This window comes from Lissotriton helveticus, chromosome 6 (genome assembly GCF_964261635.1).
Source record: "Lissotriton helveticus chromosome 6, aLisHel1.1, whole genome shotgun sequence".
In the NCBI taxonomy this organism is placed as follows: domain Eukaryota; kingdom Metazoa; phylum Chordata; class Amphibia; order Caudata; family Salamandridae; genus Lissotriton; species Lissotriton helveticus.
In genome coordinates, this window is record NC_136067.1 from 878431962 (window position 1) to 878458079 (window position 26118).

General features: G+C 44.7%; 1 protein-coding gene across 2 annotated transcripts in view; it reads left to right on the plus strand.

Moving 5' to 3' along the window:
• Positions 1-26118, plus strand: part of CEP85L (centrosomal protein 85L) — a 519352-nt gene that overhangs the window by 326930 nt on the left and 166304 nt on the right. For both annotated transcript variants that reach the window (XM_078648480.1, XM_078648481.1), the window contains exon 4: positions 7463-7587. In XM_078648480.1, the coding sequence (XP_078504606.1) occupies positions 7463-7587 (125 nt within the window). The remainder of the gene's footprint in view (positions 1-7462; positions 7588-26118) is intronic.

A 26118-nucleotide genomic window follows, 5' to 3' on the forward strand; every position in this document is an offset into this window, starting at 1 on the left:
AATTGTGTCCTGTTATAGACACCTAGAGGCGACTCATTTCAGAGTATGCATTACACAGGAATAATATTCTATACGGAAAATACAACACACAACATCCTGGAAATAGCCACTAATTTTGGGAATGAAAGATTAAGGGAAACGTAAAATATAAACCGGAACTAAATGAATGCCATGAATTGCCTTAATTTTTTTGCACTAATAAGTCAGACATACATCTGTGCGTTTGCCAGTAAAGTTAAGGACATGAATACAAGGCCCTGCTTATGTGTCAGTTTTTAATGGCTATGTGGTCTGAGACCCAAAGGGCTCAGTGGTTAGAGGCGGCAGACCCGGAAGCTGAGATCGGCCGTGGACCAGGGTTCGATTCCCCGCCTCGGCGGGTCTCGGGCTCAAAATTCCACGGACTCGACAATTCTCGCTCCGGTGCCTACTCGACTCACAGGGTCACACTCTGCGACTCTGGGCAATAGCTTGCTTAATCTCCACTACGGCCCCTCGCGGTGGGATGCCTGGCTTTCACCTTGTGGATACCCTGCCGGGGTATCTCACAGGGGAATACCAGGACGGGTTCCCTAAGCAAGCGCCTTGAGACCTCTGGGTGATTTGTGCGCTATATAAGTCGAAATACATTTACATTTACATTTACATTTACTTAAAGGCCAGGTCCTACGACGTGTTTGCGTGCAGGCAAATTAAACAAACATTTTATATATGAGACAGGCTCTCTCTTAGAGGAGCCAGCATCAGCTAAAGGAATTTGGCAGCTTGCCAAAGGCTGAAAGTCAAGCTTTCGAATCTTTCATAAAAAATTTTTTTTAAAAAGAGTTAAGGAAGGGCCGCCTGACTTCACCCCACAAAGGCCTGGGTATCACTGAATGTATGACCTCCTTCAAAATGCCCCACCCCTCCTCCCCCCAATTTGTGAAGCCAAATGTTGCTGGAGAGGATCAGTTTGCATTTATTTCACATTTTCAGCGGCCTCGTATTCAGCTATGTTAAAAAAAAAAATAGATAAACTACATCCTCGTGATATGGTGTGAATGATTTAAGGGCACCGAACACCCTCAGATGTAATTATAACACTGGGCCTTTGTCATCACAGGCCTCCAACTATTTAGAAAACCTGTTGGGGGGGCGTTCAACACCCTGGGCTTAAGTGCGCCCAGCATGCCTTTGTTATCCTGGGCATTATAACCGAGGTATTTATAGATCTCTCTTTACCCATAGGAAAAAAAAACTTGGACAAGTCAAGCGGAAAAATAACTTGACTTTTTGGTATGGCCAATAAACAGAAGCTGCCCTCCTCTTCAGTCTGTTAGAAAACGGAATGCGTCAGGATATGTGTCTTCTACCAAGATGGGTCTTTTCCAGAGAGGAAAAACAATTTAAGACGCCGAGTAGATTTTGTGAATGTGTGTGTTTGGAATTCCATCGTCAGGCAACTGTCCTATTCGGTGTCTGCTACCAGTACTGTGGAGTGATGCAGTGTGGGATTAAGACACTTTGAATTTGTGGATAAAGGTAGTGAGTGCCTGTGATGGGTATGCCTAACCGATAAAAATCCAGGTGCAGCCACATTTTAGGTAATGGTTTCTACGTTTTCTCCTGAGAAAAAAAGAGGATTTCCATAATTGTATAGTTGCATGCATGTGTGCCCAAGATCCCGTCTCTGTTGATCTCACTGTATAACACAACAAGATGTGGTAAGAGTACGTGGGAGTGTATATCACAGCTGGCTGATGCTTCTCCCTCTTGACAGACTGGGTCTTCGTTCACAGACCAGGCTGGTTTTAGGGCTGGGCCCACTCCCCAGCCCTCCCTCAGTCATTATCCTGACTCAGTAGTTGGCTGTGGAGGCAGCAGCATGGGAGAATTGGGTACCTTTTCCCGGCTACCATTCTATGCATTAGTCAGGGATGTGGGCAGATTTGAAGGGACCAGCACAAAGGTAGTGAACCAGGTTTATTCTTCCATCGGCTGCAGACAAACCAAGATGGCCTTCCTTTCTTAAGCAACAGACCATACAATTGCATACATTTATTTCACTGGGGAAATAATGGTGTGCATGGTTTGCTGAGAATGCTTTGCACCTACTTTATTCTCGCTGTAATCATTTCGATAATTGAAATCACTATAGCTTATCTTGCCACCTTGGTATTCCTTTAGAGACCCCTCTCTCTTGACACCTCGCTTTGTCAAATGGCATACTATAGGGAGCTAATCGAGTTTTCTCCAGGCCTTCCTTCGATCCTTCAATTGACTATTCCTACTCTACTCCTGTGCTTGTCCCAATGCCCTTCTTTGTCCCACGATTGTTAGACCCCATCAGCTTACTGAGCCTGCCTGACCATTCTTCTAGTCTGCCTCTTTCGACATATCTTACTTCAATCGCATTTACTGTACCCTCACTGCGTACTCCTCTCACCTGCTTCTTTGGCCAAATCCTGCCTTTTGACCTACCTTTGCTCACCAAACTCCTCCTCTAGCCTTTATTTTTGGCAAAATCGTAAATCATACATGTTCCCCATCTCATTTGACTCCCACAACCATGTCCGATGGCCTTTGTCATTGGTCAAATCTTCCCCTCACCCCTCCTGTTGTGCCTCTTTTGTCTACGCCTTTCCCCTCTCCTGTGGAGACTCCTCCACTGGTCATGTTCAGTGATGTGATCTGCCTTCCCTACTTTGTATTGGACTTACCTTTTCTAACCCTCGCTGCATCGCAGAAAAGCAGCAAAACTTTAACTAAGGTTCTGCCAATTTCTGTGCGAGGTGGGTCAAAATCAGCACGTGGCGGGTGAGGCATGCACAGAATAGGCCTTTTGTAAAAGAAAATAGGGTATTTAATGGAAAGATGTATGATGTTCATGGAGGTAATATCTGCAATCAATCATTGCAGTTCTTAAAACCACCTCAGTCTAAAGCAAAACAAGACAGCCATTTTGTGAAGTGCTTCAGCCTTGCTACTTTTATGCCTTGCCTGGACCCTGTTCCCCTACCCATGGGTTTTACATAGACGTCAGCCTCTGTCTAATACAGCAAATAATCCAGCTGCCACTTCTGTACGCCTAAAGCAAATCTTCACGCCCTGACATTTCCACAGAAAGTTTTAGAAATAAGAGCCATGTTCCTTTACCAAGGCCTTCTGGTCTACCTACCACACAGAATTCAGCATGCACATATTCAGTGGAGAGAATGCCACTAAAATATTTACAGGTGACCATCCCATCCACATATTCCACTTGCTTCCCGTCAACTGTTAAATCACCTTCAGGGCAAACAGAATGAGATGCAGGGTGATCCAGAAATGTAGCCCAGATTCATACAATGTAGGCCAGTCCCATGTTATCCAATATAATCGCTGTGTTCCGCCTTCAAGTGGCTAGTCACTGTTCCACACTTCAGAAATCACTGGTGCTTAGTAACTAATTTTTGGCCCATTTCTCTAAACTCTTTATAATACCCCTTGAAACCTATCTGTCCAAGGCAATGATAATTGTGGAAGAAAATAGTAACCTATGACTCCCTATGGGGATACTGTCCAATCCGCAAATGTACTTACCAACAGGAGTAGGCTTGCTAGTCTTGATGATTAGCATTGTGACTTTCAGATTTCAGCTAGGAAAGGCTAGTGGGCTCCTAGGCATTAATTACTGGTGAAAGTATGAAGCATTCACCAGAATTGAAACTTCGGCTACAAATCTGTTCTGCCCTAGGGTGATCCAACCCTGCACCAAGAGGACATTTCGGCAAGTCCTAAAATAGGAACCACACCAAACATATTGAACATGTTCCAAAACGCGTCTGGCACAAACCCTCTATTCCAAAATCCCATGATAGTTACGGACTCCTTGAAACACTGACACCTAAATATAATAAAGCGATACAAAAGGGGATGATGGACGGAGCGTTTGAGCAAATCAAACAGTCACCCCCAGTCAACTGATCTGGGTTTAATCCATCACCATTCTTTAGCCCACTCAGCCACCCCAGTTCAGACATGGCCATATGCAAATCAGTCTGACCCTGTGCCTCATGGGAACAGTCCAGCCCGAACTGCCAAGCCATGTCTTCCCTGGACCGGAAACAAGCATCCTGGTACCGGTTTCGGATTCATAATCCTCATCAGCCAGGCTATCTTGAATCCAGTGGCCAAGTGAGCAAGGGACTCACGTCTGAGCATACCCTGCCACACTTAGGGCGAACAAAGCGATACAAAAGGGGATGATGGACGGAGCGTTTGAGCAAATCAAACAGTCACCCCCAGTCAACTGATCTGGGTTTAATCCATCACCATTCTTTAGCCCACTCAGCCACCCCAGTTCAGACATATGCAAATCAGTCTGACCCTGTGCCTCATGGGAACAGTCCAGCCCGAACTGCCAATCCATGTCTTCCCTGGACCGGAAACAAGCATCCTGGGACCGGTTTCGGATTCATAATCCTCATCAGCCAGGCTATCTTGAATCCAGTGGCCAAACGCTCCGTCCATCATCCCCTTTTGTATCGCTTTGTTCGCCCTAAGTGTGGCAGGGTATGCTCAGACGTGAGTCCCTTGTTCACTTGGCCACTGGATTCAAGATAGCCTGGCTGATGAGGATTATGAATCCGAAACCGGTCCCAGGATGCTTGTTTCCGGTCCAGGGAAGACATGGCTTGGCAGTTCGCGCTGCACTGTTCCCATGAGGCACAGGGTCAGACTGATTTGCATATAGCCATGTCTGAACTGGGGTGGCTGAGTGAACTAAAGAATGGTGATGGATTAAACCCAGATCAGTTGACTAGGGGTGAGTTTTTTAATTTGTTCAAACGCTCCGTCCATCATCCCCTTTTGTATCACCTAAATATAATAGCCCCATGCCTTGAACCACGCAAACGGAAACCTTCACTTTCACAGTGTCAGTCATCGCTGAAGTTCCCACATTGCCAATGATTTAATGGACACACTGATTATCGCCGTACTCACTTTCAGTATATGCTATCACTGTACACTTGCACAAACATCACTATAGAACAAGTATTGGTCAGGCCAACAGACCTGGCTTTTGTAAATCTGCAAATTTATTTAAGTTCTTTTTTTTTTCTCAAAACTATGCATATGCCATGAAAGTGTAAAAATAATAAAAAAGTTAAGATACCACTGACAAAAGGGGGGGTGTGCCTTTGTGGAAAAAAAGGAATAATCGTTAGTAAGAATTATTATTATTTTTTTTTAAAGAATGCTTAACCTGGCCTAATAGCCCTGGCACTGAAATTGACGACTTGTTATGCGGATGCAATGTGCAATGGCAAAATGCTGTCATTCACAGTTGTTAATAGTCACTGAAGTGGACTGACCACTGCTCCAAGCTGTTTGCTGTGATGGGTGAAAGCAAACAGTTAAAGTAAACGGCCTTTGAAAAGGCCGTCTTTGGTTGTATGTAATTTAATGTATTTGTTTGGAAAACCTGAGGCTTGTGATACAGCTAAAACTGTCTATCGGCCAAACGTGAAAAGTAACACAGATAGTCACGTTCTCTTTTTTTTCATAAACTTATTTTAATTAAGGTTTTGTCAACAGTACACCATACATCCTTTTGTGACATCAGCGCCTAGTAGACCATTTTACAGTTCGAACATCTCCACAAATCCTAATTTAAACATCCATTACAGTCCCAACTCCCCCCCTCCTGCCTACGAGCCAGTCTCTTCTTGAAAAGGAGATGTAAAGAGGGCTAATATATTGCTGGGTGCCTATTCTCAAGCCGTCTGTTCATTGCATGCAGCAGGAGGGGGATGCATATACACTGTGGGTCATCAAGAGTATGGGGTTTGATCCAGGTTCTCAAGACGGAAGGGGAGTCGCTGCTGGTGAGCCCTCTGGAGTGGGGTCTTGTCTATCTGGGTCCCTCAAGGAGTCCACTAGGGCTTTCCAAGCCTGAACTATGTCCGCTCTTCAATATACTCAGATATCTCACAATACTTCTCCTGGCTTCAGTACACATGACAGAATCCATTGGAAACCTCTCAGCCCTTCTACGCAGCCGAGCACATCAGGCGCAGCACTGATAATATGCCAACACCTAACACCTAACACTGCCAGCAAGTTAGAATAATTAGAAGCCCAAACACAACCCTCTTGTGCATCCATCACAGCCCTCAAAGGTTGTACTGTTGACAGTGAGTCACTTCACAACAGAACTAACATAAGGAGTTCTCAGGCTCCAGGGTGTAACACAGCTGGACATGAGATGCATTACCAAGCCTCAGCCCAATACCTCCAATTCACTAAGTACAGACACCAAACCTTCATGCAAACAGTAAAGCCTCAAAGACCTTACAGGTGGAAACTTGATGGTCTACAACACGTGCACACAACCACACAGTAATAAGTACACGCCCCAGTAGAAGCTTCCTCGTGCAGAGTAGGTACTTGCCATCCCATTCAAGATTGTGGATACATTAAGAGACCATGAAGAACTAGGAAGAAGAGCTAGGGATATCGAATAAGAATAAATTCACTACTTTTAGTGCTGCGGTTTTAAATCCACACACACCATCACCACCCTAGACTATACATTATTACTAGATGGTAAGTCATAGAACTGAGCTGTAATGGTATCTTAAAATCTTATGTAGGGTTCACTTTGCTGAGCTTACAAAGATTTCTGAAACTCTAATCAGCATTTGATGGTCAGTTGTGTTTTCCCTAGAGCTCGGGTCTCCAACCTTTTCTGTAACAAGAGCTACTTACGTTAGTTGAAAATCATCCTGAGCTACTACTAGTGATGTAAAAGTGAGTGTCAGCAGTGATCACATTGGTGCATTAGGAAGGGGTTTCCAGCAATAAAGTAAAAAAGGCTTTGACAATTTGAACTGAAATATTACATGGGTTGTACATACAAACCATAGCTTCATTCATTCTGGCACCCAGGTATAAATATGAGTAATACATTTCTCCAACTCAAATAATAGCTTTAAGCAGATTTTGAAAATGCAACTATTTTTCTGCTGACATCAGCTTATGAGTTGTGAATATACACATATTTTTGTCTTGAATGTTTTAAATGTTGGCATACATATACTAGTTCCACCATGCAAAAGCTTCAATAGTCTTAGGCTGGGCTGCACACTGGAGAGCTACTCAAAAGTAGCTTGAGAGCAACTGGTAGCTCATGAGCTACTCGTTGGAGAAACCTGCCCCAGAGCTTCTAGCCTTCAAGTGTAGGTGCTGTGCCGTCAGAAAGTGGAAACACTTACCCATTTTCAAATCCTGCACTGCATGGTGGTGTTGTGGGGACTTTAAGGGGATACACTGCACCAATTCTATGTTGTTTTAGGGTACATAAATACATTTCCTCTTTTAAAAACTTGTGTTTACTACCTTCAAGGGTAATGGCATGCTGCGTAGCTCGGATTGTCGTTATATTCCTATAGTCTTGCTTTTCTTTTAATTAATGGTCTGAACTTTTTTTAATATGCAGGCTGGGCCTAATTTTACTCGGCCGGTGTATCCAGCCACGGGACCCCCTCAGGATTTCAGCAAGTGGGAATCCTTGATGAAAATCAAAGAAGGACTACTGAGGCAGAAGGAGATTGTGATAGATCGGTGAGTAAAACTTGCTGCAGGTTTTTTTTTTTAAATATCTTAGACCTTTGTTAAGCAGTGTAGTCACATAATGCTAACATGTCAAGGATTACCGTTTCCACTGTTGAAGCGTTCAAAGACGCTATCTGTTCACACCGCAAGCTTAGCGTGAGTTGTGCATACTTAACTGATGGTATAAGTGTGAACAACGGGTGGAGAAATGGGTATTCCGTGGAAGTGTTAGGGAATGGAGAGCCGAGAGCGCATATTGTGAAAACCCACAATGTTGTAACTTTGTGAATATTCGCAAACCCATATGAATATCACCCAACATTTACTGTGCGCCTAAACTTACACTTAAATTATTGTTAAATTGCTGACATTGTCTATTTACTGTAAGGAAGGGCACATTGGACCACTTTCAAGTGAAATGGCTCTTGCCATCTTGCAGTGGTGAGCAGAAAGGGAGGGGCCTGTCACTGAAAACACAGGCATTAAACAGTTCGGAAATGCTGCTGCTAGTGGCACCAGTGTGTGATTGACACTGGCGCACAGTACAAATATGGTCATGCCTTCCCATGCTAGTCTTAGTGTCCAGCACTAATTTCTTCCCCACCATGCAGTGGTGTTGGAGCAATTTTTTGAGTGGGCGTGTTGGCATCGTTGTATGTCAGTGAAAGGGACTGCGAAAATTCCAGTGTCCTTAAAAGACAAGCATTTGCAATGCAATAGGTCTCGCATTTACGAGAGTTTGAACTATTGGCATTGTAAATGACAATGTTTTTTATTTGTGTTGTTTTTAAAACAGATAAAAAAAAAAAGCATTGTCATTTACAATGCCAATCGCTTAAACTCTCGCAAATGCGAGACCTATTGCATCGCAAATGCGTTCGGCTTCCGTGCCATAATTGGTTTTTTTTAAGCGTTAGGCTAGAGCATTTTCTGCCTGCAACAGCAGGCAGGACAAAGCTATTTGAGAAAATAGTGCTCGGAGGCTGTAATCAAAGCCTGCAGAGTAACAACACGTATACCGGGGTTTTCTCATGGGAAGTTACAAAATGAGACAATGTGGTACTAAGGAGGTATTACTACGCCTATTGACCAATGAAAAGCCACAGTTTACAGTGCACAATGACACAAGCCAATGAAAAGTATGGGTGGAGAATGGGCGGAGCTTAAAGTCCATATCTGAATACAGCATCCCTCGCAGAGCAGTGCATGCGCTGCCCAGGCTCAACCTAAAAAAAAATAGCAAATGAGCCACTCCCATTCAGCGTGAGAGTGGTTAGGAGTCCACTGGCACAAATACATTACTAAATCCAGATGTGGTGGTGCTATGTCATTTACAGACAGCACATTTCCATTAAAATGGCCTTGAACTTTGCAGAAGCATAGTTTTACTTCTAAAACTATATAGCGCACAAATACTAATGTGTGGAAACGTGTTTCATGGAAATGTGTCCATTGCGCATCACCAGAAAAGTGTCTTGAATTGTTTTGATGCTATTAAAATCTGTGTTTCCATCACTTCAGAATTACGAAAATGCTTCATTTGTGCTTTCTTAACTGCTGATAGATTTTGAAACGTTTGTACAGTTCATTTATAAGTATTTACCTTTTTATTATGTTAGAAAAACATGACAACCCTCAGCATTTTCTTTCGCCGAGATAGTTCACTTTAAAAACTCCTCTAGCTTTGCAGTCATAGAAAGAAAAGTAATCAGCAATCTCAGTGTTAAAAGAATAGCCGAACATTGGACCTCTGTTTTTGAACTCACCACAAATGTGTCAAGATAAACACAAAATGTAAAGGTATCTTTATTGCTCATTCACCTTTGGGACTCCAGCATGGCTATTTTCGGGGGTGCTGCAGCACCTATACGATCATGGTGACATCTGCCTGCCATTCCACCACACCTGTGTGCTGAACGCCTTTCCTGTGTCCGATTCTGCTCATGTCCTCTCCCATTCTGCTCCCCTAACCCCACCTCTGTCATGTTTTGTCCCAACTCACTCTCCCTTCCCCCTTCTTGTCCCTTATTCTGTTCTCTTTCCCTACGACTGAGATACCCGCCTGCCCCTTCTCCTGCCTTTGTCATGTTCCGCATTCCCCAATTTCTTGGAGAAGATAACACACAAATAGTCTGTGGACCAAAAGTCTGTTTTCCTAAAGTTCAAACAGAACGATTTCCACTTCATACCTTTGGATTGTTTGTCTCACACAGAGCTGACTATATAATGATGTAAGTAACTTCTGTTTCTTTCTAGTGGAGTGAAACATCCTGTTTATCATCACTTTTTCTAAAGGGCACCTGCACCCATGCTTAGGATTATGACAGAGTTATGTGAAAACCTGTAATAAAGAAATAAGTAAACGTGGTTTCCAGTAACAGGTGGGTACTGTACAGGGCACAGGGATGAGACCATGGAGTGGTCTCCCAAGTTGTAAGGGCAGTAGCCGCCTTTGAACACTTTAGAGCAGAGCTTCCATAACGTTTTAGAACCATGGCCCAGTTTTTAGAACGACAAACGTTTGTGACCCACCTAGCTTCAAAAGAGTTTGCAAATTATTTCTTAACGTAACTAAAACATTGAATGGGAGTGCACTGTCATTTGCAGACTGCACAATTTTAATTGAAATGGCCAGTAAATTTTCACAGACATATAGGTTTACTGATGGAACTAATTGCACACAAACACACTCAGAAGCCCCCCCGACCCCTGCCTGGCGCACATCTTCCACAGAGCCTCCTCTGCTATAGCACCCGAACTACGATATACCATCAACTGCACCCTCGAAACAGGCATGTTCCCAGATGACTGGATACGCGCAGAAGTCAAGAAGCCCTCAGTATACCCCAAGAACAGGAAACCCATCTCTCTCCTCCCCTTCGCAGCCAAAGTCACAGAGAAGATAGTCGACAACCTGCTCACGAACTTCATAGAAGCCAACTGGATCCTCCATACTTCCCAATCCGGATTCCGCAGTAACCACAGCACCAAGACGGTCCTCCTAGCCGCCACAGACGACATCCGCACCCTCCTCGACCAAGGCCACTCGGATGCCCTCATCCTATTAGACCTCTCAGCATCCTTCGACACCGTCTTCCACCGCACATTGACTGCCCATCTCCATGATGCCGGCATACAGGGAACTGCCCTAGAATGGATCCGTTCCTTCCTCACCGGCCGAACTCAAAGATCCAGACTCCCGCCCTTCCTCTACGAACCTGCAGAGATCAGCTGCAGAGTACCCCAAAGATCCTCACTCAGCCCCATGCTCTTCAACATCTACATGGCCCCCCTTGCTACCGTCTTCAGCATACACGGACTCCGCATAGTATCCTACGCTGACAACACCCAGCTCATCCTCTCCCTCACCTAGGAACACAGTTTCCAGGAAGGAATGAAAAACATTGCATCCTGGATGATCAGCAGCGGACTGAAGCTCAACTCGGAGAAAACTAAAGTCCTCGTCCTCGGATCCACCTCCTCCGCATGGGACAACATTTGGTGGCTCACCGCCCTCGGCAACCCTCCCACACCCACACCCACGGACCATGCACCCGCATCCTCAGCATCAAGAGATCGCGGGTCACCGGACCAATATTTTCGCCACTTCTGGCTTCGGGCCCATATATTTTACTTTATCATATACATTGATCAGATGACCACACAATCTTCTATCAATAATTGTGAGTTCCTTTTCGATTTTTTCCAAAGTACCCAACTTACCATCCACCGTTATGGGTACCTATGACCACGATGGGTCAGGGAGCTAGCTGTAAAAGGAAAGGCAGCAAGATACAAACCCCAACATTTATACTTTATTTCATGAAATGACCACGGACAACTGAGAAGTTTAAAAGTTTATCTTAGATTTCAGATTCTTCAATCATACAGTTTATAGTAATGAGGCAATCTATAATCAGAATACCGAAGACCACATAACCGTATAGGAAAAGTATACAGGTAACCATCTAACCCTATAATGAGAGAATTCAGAAATAACGTAAATGAAATTCGTGGGAGAGTACTTAATGCTAGGAATTTTATACACGTATTAGGAACTTTATCATGGGGTCATATTTCGAGAGGAAAGACACTAGGATAACCTATACATCTATGGAAGGGTAAAGGTGCAACACGCTATATTTCTAACGTTATTACTTCAATTCAGTACTTAGGAGAAAAATTTGTATCACACATCTAATTCATAAACAGTATGGTGAGATTTATACTAAAAAGACAAGGGAACATAGGAACATGCTATGAAATGCAAAACTGTAAATGACTTTAATGATATGCAATGTTTGCGGAGAAAAGCATGGAAAATTATTCATGTGCAAAGGGTATGTCTTTATTGAAGCAAAGACAGAAAAATAGAAAGGTGCGATTTCAAGAGATTCAGAGCGATATTTACCTAGACTGGTGTGAGAACCAAACCCTGGCCACGGATCAGTTAAGGACAGGAAAACCCTCAAGGAAGGATACCCCTCAATGGACAGCAGGTGCAGAATGGACACCCAGGACAGGACAGGAAACCCTCAGATTAGAATCAGGACAGGACCACCAGGACACGACCAGCACCCGCAGTTCGGAAGCAACGCCTGCGCTCCACCCTCTCTGCAGCTATCAGTCAGGACCCCGATTGGGTCAGCGAACTCCCCAGCAAAGTGCTGCGCCAGCACTTTAAGGTTTAGTAAAACCTTAGTCTATGGTCAATTTCGGACAGAGTGCTCCACAGCGCTCTGTATCTTCAGTCACCTATTGAGTGCGTTGGGTCAGTGACAGGTCAGCTATTCAGACAAGTCGGACAATTTCTCTAGCTAAACCTAGACTAGATATACTGTTTTGGGACAGGGTACCACCCCCCAAATGTTGCAAAGTGTCAGAATCCCCAAATTTCGATTGGTCCTAAGGTAGGATTTGGTTAACACACCAATCAGAACAGACTATTCTAAGGCCTAATTTGCATGTTAAGGTGCCGCCTAGCAAGATTGGGGTTCTCATGAGACTAGCCAGTGGAATACAATGAATTGTTAACATTTGTTTCAATATGGGTACAGATGACTCTGTCCTGCTGGGTCGCAGGTCACTTTCTCAGGAGCATCTTGCCCATCTCTGCCAGCTGGCTGAGTTCCACTGTTCAAGGCTGAATTTCCCCGGGCTGCATGACATGCGCAGAAGGGACCTTCAAGATCGTTCTTGGCTCAGTCAGACCCCCCAGTTATCGTGGTACATGAAAAGTAAGCGAAAACAAATTAATACATTGAAAATAAATGAAGGCATTACATGTTATATTTTCGTACTTCACATTTACCATCATAAAAGTATACTATGCAAGTTAAATATTAGTACAATATATAATTACACGAGAGCAACAGCACAAGCTTCACCACGTTAATACAGGGAAACGCCATCTTGTGGCTATTACGCATGCGCACCCTTTCCCTCCAAAACTACCTCTACGCGAAGTCACGTGAGAGTGACTGACGCATGCGCAGAAGAGGAAAGTCAAGCAGCGGCCATTTTAAGGACAAGGATTAATCGTATTAGTAAAACACATAGGCAAGCGTCTCTATGATACCTACGCACATTCAAAATACATAAAATTAGTAAAACAGACAATTGAAGTTATGAGATTATAATAGATTTACGAGGTTCTTGACTCGAGCAAGTCGCGATGCGAAATCTTGCTCTATCAATCCCCTCTTTGATGATATTTACTATCATCACAAAAAATGGAACCAGATGCCAACTTTCTTTCACACCTTGTACATTTCTATCTCTTCCAACAAGCTATTCAGCTTCTCTTTCTCAGTTTTGGTAGGGTGAGAATTTTTCACCTTTTTTATAAATCTTATTATTTATTTCTTCCAATTCAAGTTCATCCGCACTCCGTTTCACTCCTCTTGCATTCACCTGATACTACTTAGTATGCTTTCGACATTTGCAACAGACGAATATGAGAAATAGGATAAGACCTATCACTCCAATTGGCATCAGTACCTTAAGTAATAAGCTTTTACCTAAACTAGCAAACCAATGTCCTACATTGGAGAGACCATCAACCAGTCTCTTCCAAGCACTGTCAACCTCGAGTGGTTTGAGTTCCTTTTCCAAATTAGTAATGTTTTTCACATATCTTTTGAGCTGTACGCTTTTGTCCGGAATGTAAGTGCAACAATGTTGCGCCTTCAACATCCGGCAGACTCCGCCTTCTTTTGCTAATAAGGTGTCAAGAGCAAGTCTGTTCTGCAAAACCATTGATCTAATCGCAACTATTTCGGTATTGACCAGCAGAAATCCATGAGCTGTGTCAGTAGACAGCACATCCACTATTGTGGACAATTTGCAAATTCTGTGAGTGTTCAGAACCACTCCCACTCCAGGTATCAGTGCACTAAAAATACTACCCATTATTTCACCTACGCTTTCTCTTTTGCTACGCACTATGCCATTAGTGTTTTCATTGCTTCCAGCAATTTCATTCACATGGTATATTTTCGGGAAAACAATGCCAAAGTAGCAGCTTCCATACCAGTGATCCGGTAATTTGAAATAAGCCTTGTCTCCACATATATAATAAATTCCAGGAAACACAGGCTCTGATCCATTTTTGAATCCCCAACCTCCAATTACCTTGAAATTGTGCTCACATTGACTGGAACCAATGAAAATGTTATTATAATAATCAGTCTTCTCACGGTGAAGACAGAGTTTCCCTTTCTTTTCGAAATCCAGCAACAGAGCAGGCCCTGCCCCGCCATTTGAGGTGCTTTCCATGTTCTCAGCCCATTTAGGTGTTTTCTGCCTTTTGTCATTTGCCTTTCTTTGGAAACTCTCCCTTCTTTTCTCTGCCATATTTAAAAATACCTTTTCTTGTTCATGCAATGAACAGGTCAAGTTGTCTCTGTGTGCTTCATTTAAATCTATAGTACCTACAGTCAGGAAATATTCTCCCATATAACGTGTAACGTCACTTCTAGTATGTACAGGATTTAGATTTCCACGTATAGGAAGTTCAGAAAAGATCACGTCATTGTTCGAATAATAGTACTGTAACGGTCCTCTTTTGTAAAATAAGCTTGCTAAAATACTACAGGAGATTCCATAGGTCAGAGGTAGGTGATGATATGTCACGCCTTCAGCCACCGAAGTAGGTCGCTTCATGCAGACATAGCAATCTTCTATTTCCATAGTTTCTACATAATGCACTAACAGGTTTGCGAAAACATTTAAATGAGTCTGGTTTCTAACTCCGTGGTAATGTAGTCCTTCCTCATCTGATGCTTCTAAGTCTCGTTTTGTCTGTCTAAGTGCTTTTTCACGTCTTTCTACACTTCGTGTTGTCAGTTCTTCAGTGTCAGAAGTCTGGGTAGGGTCAATATTAGTATTTTTGCTTACCATAAAAGGAATGAAAACTGTTAATCCTATCCAAATTAATATTACTATAACTATACTACATATACACACCTTGCAGCATGTTTTGCAACAACTGCGACTAGGTCTACCACTCACGTTTGTATCAGACATTTTGGCTCAGAAGAAAATTTCAACCCCTCTTTGTGGCTTTGCCCAGGTATTTTTATGCTGAGCAATTTCACGGCGGTTCTTCCTCTTCTTCTGCAGAGTAATCAGTAATCTGTTCTCCGTCGCTTTCGTCAGTAATATCAAGATCTTCAAAGTTTTCCAAGATTAAGTAGGTCCACTCCGGATCCTTGTATTTTTCGTTTTGTCTTTTTATTCGCTCACTCCTTCTCTTGGAGCTATCTTCAGGTATTTCTGCAATTCAGGGACTTCTTCTTATATCTGCAAGTTTCTCTTGGACTGTTTTTATTCTTAACTTTAGTCTCTTAATATACCTTGGCTCAATGTGCTTCCTTTTCTTGAGTCTTTTAGCTGGCACTGTTATTTTGCTTTCTTCTAATGTCCTTTTATTTTCACTTGTTTGTGGCACTTCAATTTCTGCCTTCTCCCTTTCTGTCTGACTAGTCCCAGGTCTTGTATCTATTTCTTCTGCCGGGTTACTAAGCTGGCCTTGTTCAGGTATATTTTGTGTTTCGCTTTCAAATGTCTCTGTTTCTAAGTCCTGAACATGTTCTCCTAGTTCTGCCTGATCCTGCTCGAGCACTTCGATCCCTTGATTTTCTTCTGTTCGAACTATTACACTATGTCTAATCTGTCCCTTTTCAATATCAGGAGTCAGTGGAGGAGTATCGATCACTTGTTCTGTCCCTGTCTGACCTTCTTCTTCGTCCTCAGATTTGATGTGAATCTCAATGATCTGAGGGTCTTCGCCTGTGCCTTGCTCGACCTCTCTATTCCACTCTGTCTTCCCTTATTCGCTCTCTTGTTCTGAGTGGGTCTCCAGGAAGGTCGATTATGGGTATCCACTCTTCTGGCCAGATCCTCGGCAGCTCGTCATCAGCTACTTCCGGGCCAACATCCGTGGGATTCTCAGCAGTACTGGTGCTTGGCCATACGTCATCAGTTACCTCTGGACCAACGCCTACAGGACCCTCAATGGGACTGGTGCTCGGCCGTCCGATATCAGCTACTTCAGGACCAACGTCTGTAGACCCCTCAGCTGGACAACCTTCTGCTCCAGGTTCCTCGTCGGGTATCACCTTCTGGGTATGGCTGGCATGGATCCACTTGGGAACGCCTGCGCACTTCACCGCTGTCGTGGTTACCAGGATTACTTGGCGCTTTTTCCCCCACCTTGGCTCAAGGCAACTCGAACGAGTGTGTTTCTTTATCTTAACCCAGTCACCAGGAACCAATTTGTGAACTGGGGTTGTCGGGTTGGCGACGGCGTCTGTCCCAATCTGGCGAGAGATAGAACGCACTTGGTCACCCAGTTGCTTGCAGTATTCAAGTACCAAATCATCAGAAATGCTTAACAGTTTGTATCCTGGTATCCATGCTTGTCTCATCACTCTTCCCATCAAGATCTCATGGGGGCTCAGGCCTGTTCTCCGATCTGGAATGCTTCTGAGTCCCATCAGAACAAGAGGCAAAGCATTTATCCAGTTCAAGCCAGTAGAATCACATATTTTTGCCAATCTATTCTTTATGGTGCCATTTATTTGTTCTACCACTCCAGAAGCCTCTGGATGATATGCACAGTGCAGCTTTTGTGTGATCCCGAATGCTTTGCAAAGCTGGGCCAAAATTTCATTCTGAAAATGTCCGCCTCTATCTGAGTCAATAAAGACTGGAACCCCGAATCTAGGTATCAATTCTTTTAGTAGAAGCTTGGCTACTGTTATGGCGTCACAATGTGTGGCAGGGTAAGCTTCCACCCACTTTGAAAATAGGCAGATAATGACAAGGACATATCTTTTTCCCTCACATCGTGGCATGGTAATGAAATCAATTTGTATTCTCACAAAGGGACCCCCTGATCTCCCAATTTTCATCAGTTCAACTACTGTTCTCTTGCCAGCGTTGAACTGCTGACATGTCAAGCACCTCTGGCAAAGGGACTCTGCTACTTTCCTGAACTTCTTGTTGTACCAAGTCTGTTGAAATACCAGAACCATGGCGTCCCTCCCAATGTGTGATCCCTCATGTATCAATCGAGCCATTGGGGCAAGCCGGTGTCTGGGTAACACAGGCATACCATTTGGGCCCACAATGACACCGTCCTCACGTCTTGGTTTACAACCTTCTTCCTTCCACTTCTCTTTCTCCTCCCAGGGCGTCACATGCTGCCATTCTCTCACTTCATCCCATGTAGGCACTTCTTCAAACATTCTAAGTTGGCAGCTGTTTCCAACCCCACCCCGCCTGGGATTTATTCTCATTTGTTCCATAGCACACTGTTTTGCCACCCGATCAGCAAAATCATTTCCCAAAGATACAGGGTCAAGGCCCTTCTTATGAGCAACACATTTGACCACTGCCAATTCTTTTGGTAATTGGATTGCCTCTAAAAGGTCTTGGACAACTTTTCCATTCCGAATGGGGGTACCTGAGGAAGTCAGGAATTCTCTTTGTAGCCATAATTGGCCAAAGTCATGCACAACCCCGTAACAGTACTGACTATCAGTATACACTGTTACTCTTTTGTCTTTTCCCAATTTGCAAGCTCTTATCAGGGCGATCAATTCGGCTACTTGTGCAGACTTTACTCCAAATAGATAGGATGCTTCTTCAATTTTGTTTAACGTGACCACAGCATAAGCAGCACTTAGGCCTCCTAGATCATGCCTCAGGCAAGACCCATCCACGAACCATTCTTCATCATGTACAGGCAAAGGAGTTTCCTTAATGTCTGGGCGAGGTTTAGTACTGAACTCTGTCAGGTCAATGCAGTCATGCTCATGATCTTCCTTATCTTCCATTACCATTGAGTCAGGGAGTAGAGTGGCAGGGTTTAAAATGTTGCATCGGGTAATGACTATATTTGCAGCACCCATGAGAATCCTCTCATATTTAGTCAGCCGACTAGGGGTGAGATGCTGAGTTTTTGTACGAGTCAATAGGATCACAACTGCATGTGGAACATACACAGTTACAGGATGTCCCATAATAATAGACTCACTTTGTTCTAAACTGGTGCAAGTTGCAGCTACTGCTTTTAGACATCCAGGTAGTCCAGCAGCCACTGGATCCAAAGTGGCAGAAAAATATGCCACAGGCCTTCTGGTCAAACCATGCTCCTGAGTCAGGACTGACAATGCACAATTGTCACGAGTGTCACAGAATAGGCCAAACTCCTTGGAGTAGTCAGGCATCCCCAGAGCAGGGGCGGTACACAGGCAATTTCGCAACTGTGTGAAAGCTGTTAAGCTCTCGTCATTCCATTCAACTGGGTCCTTTGCTCCTTTCTTTGTCATTTGTATCAAAGGCTTTGCAAGGACTGCGAATCCCACAATCCATTGCCTGCAGTAACCTACAACTCCGAGGAACATTTTGATTTCTTTCTGAGTACGGGGTAACTGCATATTTTGAATTATTCTAACTCTCTCTGGGGTGACTTTTCTGATACCTTTTTCTCTCTGGTGTCCCAGATATTTCACTGATTTCAAACAGAACTGTAAGTTCTCAGGGGCCACTTTATGTCCCTTTTCACTCAGGTGATTCAGTAGGGCAATGGTGTCAACCACGCAATCCCTATGGCTTTTAGACGCCACCAATAGGTCGTCAATGTACTGTACCAAAACAGATTTTCCAGGTAAGACTAAAGTTTCAAGGCATTTTTTTCAAGATCTGATTAAAGATAGAGGGGCTTTCTGTGTACCCCTGGGGGACCCGGTTCCAGACATACACGTTACTGTTGAAAGCAAATGAGAAAAGAAATTTGCTATCTGGATGCAATGGAATCGAAAAGAATGCATGACATAGGTCTATCACAGTGAACCATTCAGCATCCCAGGGAATCTGATACAGAATCACTACTGGGTTCGGAACAATAGGGCAACAAGGGACCACTATCTTGTTTACCTTTCTCAGGTCCTGCACTACTCTGTACTTGCCATTAGGCTTTTTGATGCCCATAATAGGTGAGTTGCATGGGCTACTCATTACTTCCTGTATGATGTTTGCTTCTAGCAATTTCTGTATTTCAATGGCAACACCTGCTCTCACTTCTGCACTCATTCTGTAAGGCTTGGTATTGGGGTATACTGCATTTTCTCGCATGGCTATTTGTATGGGGTCTACGTTTTTCATTAATCCCACATCCTTTCCTGTAAAGTCCCATACTTCTGGCTTCACTGTCTGCTGGAGTTCTTCAGGTAAGTCCTGTATAGTTAGTCGTTTTATTTCTGAGTCAGGACTATTTAACATTAGCTTGTAGATACCGTCTTCATCTGGGGTTTGAATTTCGACGCCCTTTGGTGTGCAAAAGATGGTACAATTCATTTTGCACAGCAAATCACGTCCCAGTAAATTTACCGGACTGGTATCACAGACAACAAATCTGTGCATTTGTTTAAAATTTCCAATTGAGATCTCCATGGGCTCGGTAACAGGTGTACTAATCAATTGATTAGATACTCCTACTACTTGGATTGCTTCTCCCGAGAGGGGTAGGTTTGGAACGTCCACTGTTCTCACAGTAGAACGGGTAGCACCAGTGTCCAATAGAAAGGTGACATCATTTCCGTCAACCTTTCCTTCAATGTATGGCCCTGACTGGTCTACCGGCAAAGAGGCGCCAAGTACGCATTCCTCGTCCTCCCCTCTCAGGCCCCGTCAGTATTGGTCATCACAGAAAAAGGTGTCGTTCAACAAATACTGCGAAGTTGCTGTATTTCTATCTTCATTGCATCCCCAGATTTCTACATCATCACCCTGTGGTGACTTCCCTTTAAAAATAGGCTTTGGCGCTCGAGGCACTTGAATCGTTTTTACCTGCTGCTGGGTCTTTCTTTGTTTTTCATTCTGCGCCTGTGGAATTAAATCAGGTGTTTGGGCATTATCACCTTGTAAATATGGACACTCGTCTCGCCAATGTCCAATTTCTCCGCACTGGTGGCAGGGAAATTTCTTTTTCGCTTCTTCTCTACTCATTTTAGGCCTAGGTTTTCCTCCACCCCCAGCCCCAGGGCCTTGGTTCTGAGTAGTTTTGTTTAACTTACTCAATTGCTTTTCCTGCTGTTCTGCGAGCTTTACTTGAGCCCACATCACCTTCTCCTTCAGAGCCTTTTTCTTTTCTGCCATTTCGTCCTCACAGTACTTTGCGTACCGTAGGACCTCATCTATCTTTTTGGTATGCCAACAGATTTTATTATCCTTTATCCACTGACAAATTTCGGGTCTTAAACCGTTTACAAACCTGTAAATGAAGTGGGTCATGTCCTTCATCTCGATGTTATCTATACCACTGTATGTTTTAAATACCTGCAACAGTCTTTCATAAAAAGAGTGCACTGTCTCATCTCTTTCTTGCGTAGTTCTATCTATCTTGGTCCAATCAGTTTCCTTTGCAGGCACTTTTATTTTCAAATGTTGAATTACTTGTTCATACTTCCTCATCACTTCCTTCGATGGTTCCCCTGTTTTTTCATCTCTCGGGTATTCCTCACTAGGCCAGGCTACGGCTATTTTACACTCAGTCCACAGATCTACAGGGACCACTATGTCGAAGAACCCATCCAGGTCTTTCCATAGGCATTTCTGCACTTTAACGAATCTTTCTACCTGCCGGTACCAATCGACTGGTTTTTCTCGTAATTTTGGGAAGTCATTGGTAAAGGACACAATATCCTGTCGGGACCATGGAACGTGTACATATTTTCCTCCTGGCACTTCGCGCATAGGGCATAACTGTTCTGGTTTGTCTACCTCCTTTAGGACAAATTCAGGAGTTACCTGCTTAGACCTGGCCTCATCTTTTTTCCTAGCCCATCTGGCTTTCCATTTGTCTACGTCTCCCCATTTCTGCAACACTGTCAATAATTCTTTGACTTGTGCCTTTTTTCCTGATATATTCAGGTTTTCCAAATCTTTGTCTGAAAATTCTGCTCGGTATGGTTTCTGCAAGGGTTTCGATTTTGAAATGTCTATTCCCATACTAGCAGCAGTATCTGTCAATTTTTCATGAAGTACTCGGACATTGCGGGTAAGACTTTTGCACATAAACAACAGCTCTTCTTCAGAGTAGGTATTTAATCTGTCTAATCCTACGTTTCCTGCCATTAATTCTTCGATTTCTACTCTGTTTGTAGAGATCTAAAAGTTTCGTTTGCGAAGTTTGTTTCTCTAATTCTTGACTCCATCTTTCGATTTCCTCAGGTGTGACCAAAGTGACACTTCTAGTACCCGAAGTTGATTCCATTTGAATCTCCCTTGCATTGAAAGGATTATGTCTCTTCTGCATCCTTTTCCCTGTATTTCTAATGTGCAGATCCATGAGTGAGACCTCAGATTCACACTCACTAGTCTGTTCATCTACAATTAAGGGTTCGGGTCTGGGCTGGGCTATGACGGGAGTAATGACTGGAGGTTTTGGACTTTCATGCCGATCCCCGTACAATGGGACCACGGGTCCAATTGTTACTGGGATTGTCAATGCTTCAGGACTGGTATTTAACTGGGACATTTTCTGAATGATCTCAGCTCTCTGTTTTGCTAGAACCTCCCGCTCCTTTTCTTCCAGTAATCTCTCTATGGATTTGTCATGTAACACCTGCGGGGTCAGTGTGGGTGCATAACTTGGGGCAGTGGGATGAGTCTCACTAGGTCCTTCACCATAATTCGGTCTTGGGAATAAACTTCCTGTACCTAGGGATCTTCGTTCTTCCTCATACTGTGGCTGTAATAACGGCATTCCTGAACTTGAGGGTCTCATCTCGCCTCCGTAGGGAGGTCGAGAACAAAAATCTCCTTCACGGGAATATCCTGTCTCTCCACTAGCTGTTATTCTGGGGTAAATATTTCTGGTATCCACTGGTCCTAGACTCTCGGTATAGGGAGGTATGTGGTAACCCCCTCCTACACTTGCGGACCTAACTTCTTCCTGGGGAGGAAGTCTTCGGGAAATATCTCCTGCACTGGAAGGCCGATGTCCTTCATTATAAGGAGGCGGACTTCTCGTACACCGGTCATCTAATAATTCATCATCCGACTCCCCGATGGGTACCCAATGTTTAGATTTTTCCAACCGTTTCTTCCCCCCAGAAGGATCATCTGCTGGCATCATGGGAAACAATCCTCCACTATCATGTTCTGCCTCCACTGTTTCATCTTTTTAGCTCGTGCTTCCTGCTTCAATTTTGGATAAAATTTAGTTAACCCTTTATCCATTCGGGGCTTATCCCTTTCAAAAGCCTCGATTTCCCATTCTTCTAGTGCTTCATACTGCGTTAACCTAGGTCTGGGATGTAAGTCATTCATTCTGGTCCTCAAATTGAATAGAATTCTGCTGTTAAATGTTCCATCTAACGGAAAAGCCAATACTCCGTCATCTTTTGTGTATTTCATCCAATTTTCCAACCATACACATGTGTTGTACCCTTTATCGAACATCATGAAAGATGCGGGAGTGTTGGGTTGCGGTATGACAACACCTTCTCTGGTTTTAATCGGCTTGTCTTTTTTGAAATAATTCTTCACTTTGTTTACAAGAGACACTTTTCTCTTAGTTCCGTACATAATGTCGTTTTTAACGCCTTTCCACTGATCGTTCTCAAATCCCATATACCGTGGATCAGGTCTGGTATGCGGTCTATACGAATGCCACATACGATTCCTACGAGTGACCTTGTTTACAAATCACTTCCAATCAAAATGCGTCTTTTATTTTCGTGCGGCCAATAAATGCACGAGTTCAAATATCTTCGACCAATGGGTGCGCGGCCCTTTCGCGAGACAGTTCTCACGCCTCGGCGCTCACCCCTCCTTTATAATTCCAGCCCGCTACCCGCCCGCTGCGTCTACCAATCCCAGCGCGGCACAGAGTGACGTCAGAGAAGCTTCGCGACTGACTCCCTCCTTCACAAGTTAACGGAAACTTTCTTTCTTTCTAAAGTGCTTAGTGCTTGGTTATTTAACAACGAATACACATTCGCCACTGTGCTCAAGTGTCTAGACAGGAAAGATTTGTTTTACTGCAAGTAAACTACTTCCATTTACTTTTCACTCACTACGAGTAGATCTCTTCTGCCTACCCTTCACACTAGCATTGGAGAACCTGTTACTCCCCTAGACTCATCCACTTTTCCGGGATATATCCGAGCCTAAAGTTTCCCTAGCGAACCCCTTTGCTTTCACTCGAGCTCCGATGAACCTGCTACTCTTCCGGTGCGACCCTCACTAGGTTATGCCACAGTAGGAATTTTGCCAATGAACCTCGTCACTAACATTTATTCAATCATACATTCAGGAAAAACCCTAGTTAGTGCTTCCAGTTCTGCCTAACCCGCACCAACTTTCCTTGGACCAGTGGCCTCAAAGCAAGTGGATTCTATTCACCACTCGCTATTCAATTCCCCGGGGATTCCTAACAACATAAAAAAAGTTTCACGTACGAATGGATTAATACATATAACAGTATAATAACAAGAATAACAAATTTAAAACATTTCATAATTTTTCAAAGTAAACCTTTCGAGCGAGTGATCAGATCACCCGAATTGCCCACTCTTGTTAGCAGCTTCCGACTTAGCTAGACTAACTAGTCCTACCTAACCTTTAACTATTCCCTAACCATCCTCTTCGCTACCAGAAAATTACTGCTAGAGATCGCGGGTCACCCGACCAATATTTTCGCCACTTCTGGCTTCGGGCCCATATATTTTACTTTATCATATACATTGATCAGATGACCACACAATCTTCTATCAATAATTGTGAGTTTCTTTTCGATTTTTTCCAAAGCACCCAACTTACCATCCACCGTTATGGGTACCTATGACCACGATGGGTCAGGGAGCTAGCTGTAAAAGGGAAGGCAGCAAGATACAAACCCCAACATTTATACTTTATTTCATGAAATGACCACGGAAAACTGAGAAGTTTAAAAGTTTATCTTAGATTTCAGATTCTTCAATCATACAGTTTATAGTTGTGAGACTTGGCCCTTTCCCCAGAAATTTTTCGCTTTTTATCCCCTGTTAATTTAGGATGCCCCTATGGAAACAACAGTGTATAGGCCTTGGGTGGTGGAGAATGCCCTGTTTAGTTTAAAACTAGTGTTAAAATGCAGGTACCTTCTACACCTAACATGGCCGCCACAGACCTCTGCTGCAGCAGCGTGGTTTAGAGGGCGCATTCTAGTAGCCAGGGGCAGGCTGGAACCCTCAGGCAATGTATCCATCTTAGCCTGCCAGCCTGTCCACAGGTAGAATGATGGAACCTACTAGAACCACCTGGAACCTTCTGGGAGAGGTGAGGTGACACCAACTGACACTACCAACTGTCAACTGGCAGTATATAAGGAAAGGGAGGGAACTTTCCTGAGGGGAGAAGGGAGAAGAAGGAGAGAAGCTGAGGGGAGGATCTGGGGGAGGAACCTACACAGGAGTTTAGGCAGAGGTGCCTAGTCAGGGACTATGATGCTGGAAGTGACAGTACTTTGAGTGCTGCCTTTCAAGTATTGAGCACACCTGTAAATCCCCCCTGACCTAGCCCAGCGGAAGGGAACCCCCAGGGACCACTTGAGGGGATTGGCTGAGGAGATCCAACATCAGCCACCAACTTAACCCCCTTCAAGGAAACAAGAACCCAACTGCTATTTACAAGGGCGCCAGAAACAGCTGCGCCAAGAAGAAATCAAGGAACCAGAAACCACGTAACTGAACTAAGGGCGCAAGAAACATCACGCCAAGAAGAGAACTAAATCCCCACAGGACTGTTGAGGAACTTCCCAGGTATTGGCGCTGTGTTGCTCCCTGTGCCCCTGACGCCACCTGGGGTCCCTGCGCTAATCTACCGTTGCTGTGTCCTGTGGGAGCGCTGTGAATTGCCTGCAGGGCTGTGGAAGTTACCCCCCTGTAAAGCGCTGTGAAGTGCCCCAAGTGCTGGACTGCCCTATGGGGTTGCCCTAGGCGAAGCGCTGTCTTGTGAAGCGCTAGAATCCTGAAGCGCTATATTTGCCTGAACTGCAGCCCCCTGCTGTCTATAAAGCGCTTAAGCTTAGGATGTCTGCCCGTGGGGAGCGTCGTGAAGTAACTGAGGAAGCGCTATCCTAGAACTGCTTAAGCGCTACATTGCCCTTCCAAGTGCTTGACTGGTGAAGAATTGCTGTGTCCCCTGGGAAGTGCTTGCCAGCTGTAATTGACTTTGTAAAGCGCTGTGAGGAGGAATGCGCTGTACCACCCCTGCTGGGCCTCCAACTGAGCGCTACGAAGTAATTGATGAGCGCTGTGGTAATTGCCTGCTGTGGCCCATCGGAGCGCTGTGGAGTGCCTGTAAAGCGCTGTGAAGCAATCTGCCCAAGCGTTGTTGATCGCTCCTTTGATGACCCCCTGCTGAAGCGCTGGAGGAGTGCTGCAACCTGCTCCCTCAGAGCGCTGTAAAGTGCCTGTAAAGCGCTGCCCTTAAAGCGCTACGAAGTCCCCTCCAAGCGCCTACCTGTAGCCCCTGCTGAGGCGCTGACTGGACAATCACCGCCGCGGGCCCGGTTCGACTGGAGGGCCTTCCTGCTGTTAATTGCCTCGTTGCGGCAGCCCCCGATGTGAGGAGAGGGCCGCCGGAGACCGTGAGGGCCGCGTTAGGCCCTGAGGCCGAGGAGATCCCGTGTCACGTGACGAGGGAACGCCGCCGTGTCACCGGCCACGCCCCCGTCATTGCAGCCGGAGACTGTGAGAGACTGCAGCGCCAGAGCTCGTAAAGAGCAAGAGCCCCCTCCGAAATGTTGGGTCTCCCCCGAGGTTGTCCCTGAATAAACTCCGGGCCCCCGGAGGCAGAGCGAGGGCCGGAACCAAGCGGAGCCCTCCCCTTTTGACTGTGATCAACGCAAGGGCCCGGGAAGGGCCGAAGAAGGCAGGTAAACCCCCGGGGAGGAGGGCGGAAGGTCGCATGAGAACCGAGTTCGCCCCTCCCTGGGGAAAATTGGTAACTGGGCCCCTGAAGGCCATCGAGGGACCTCTGCTA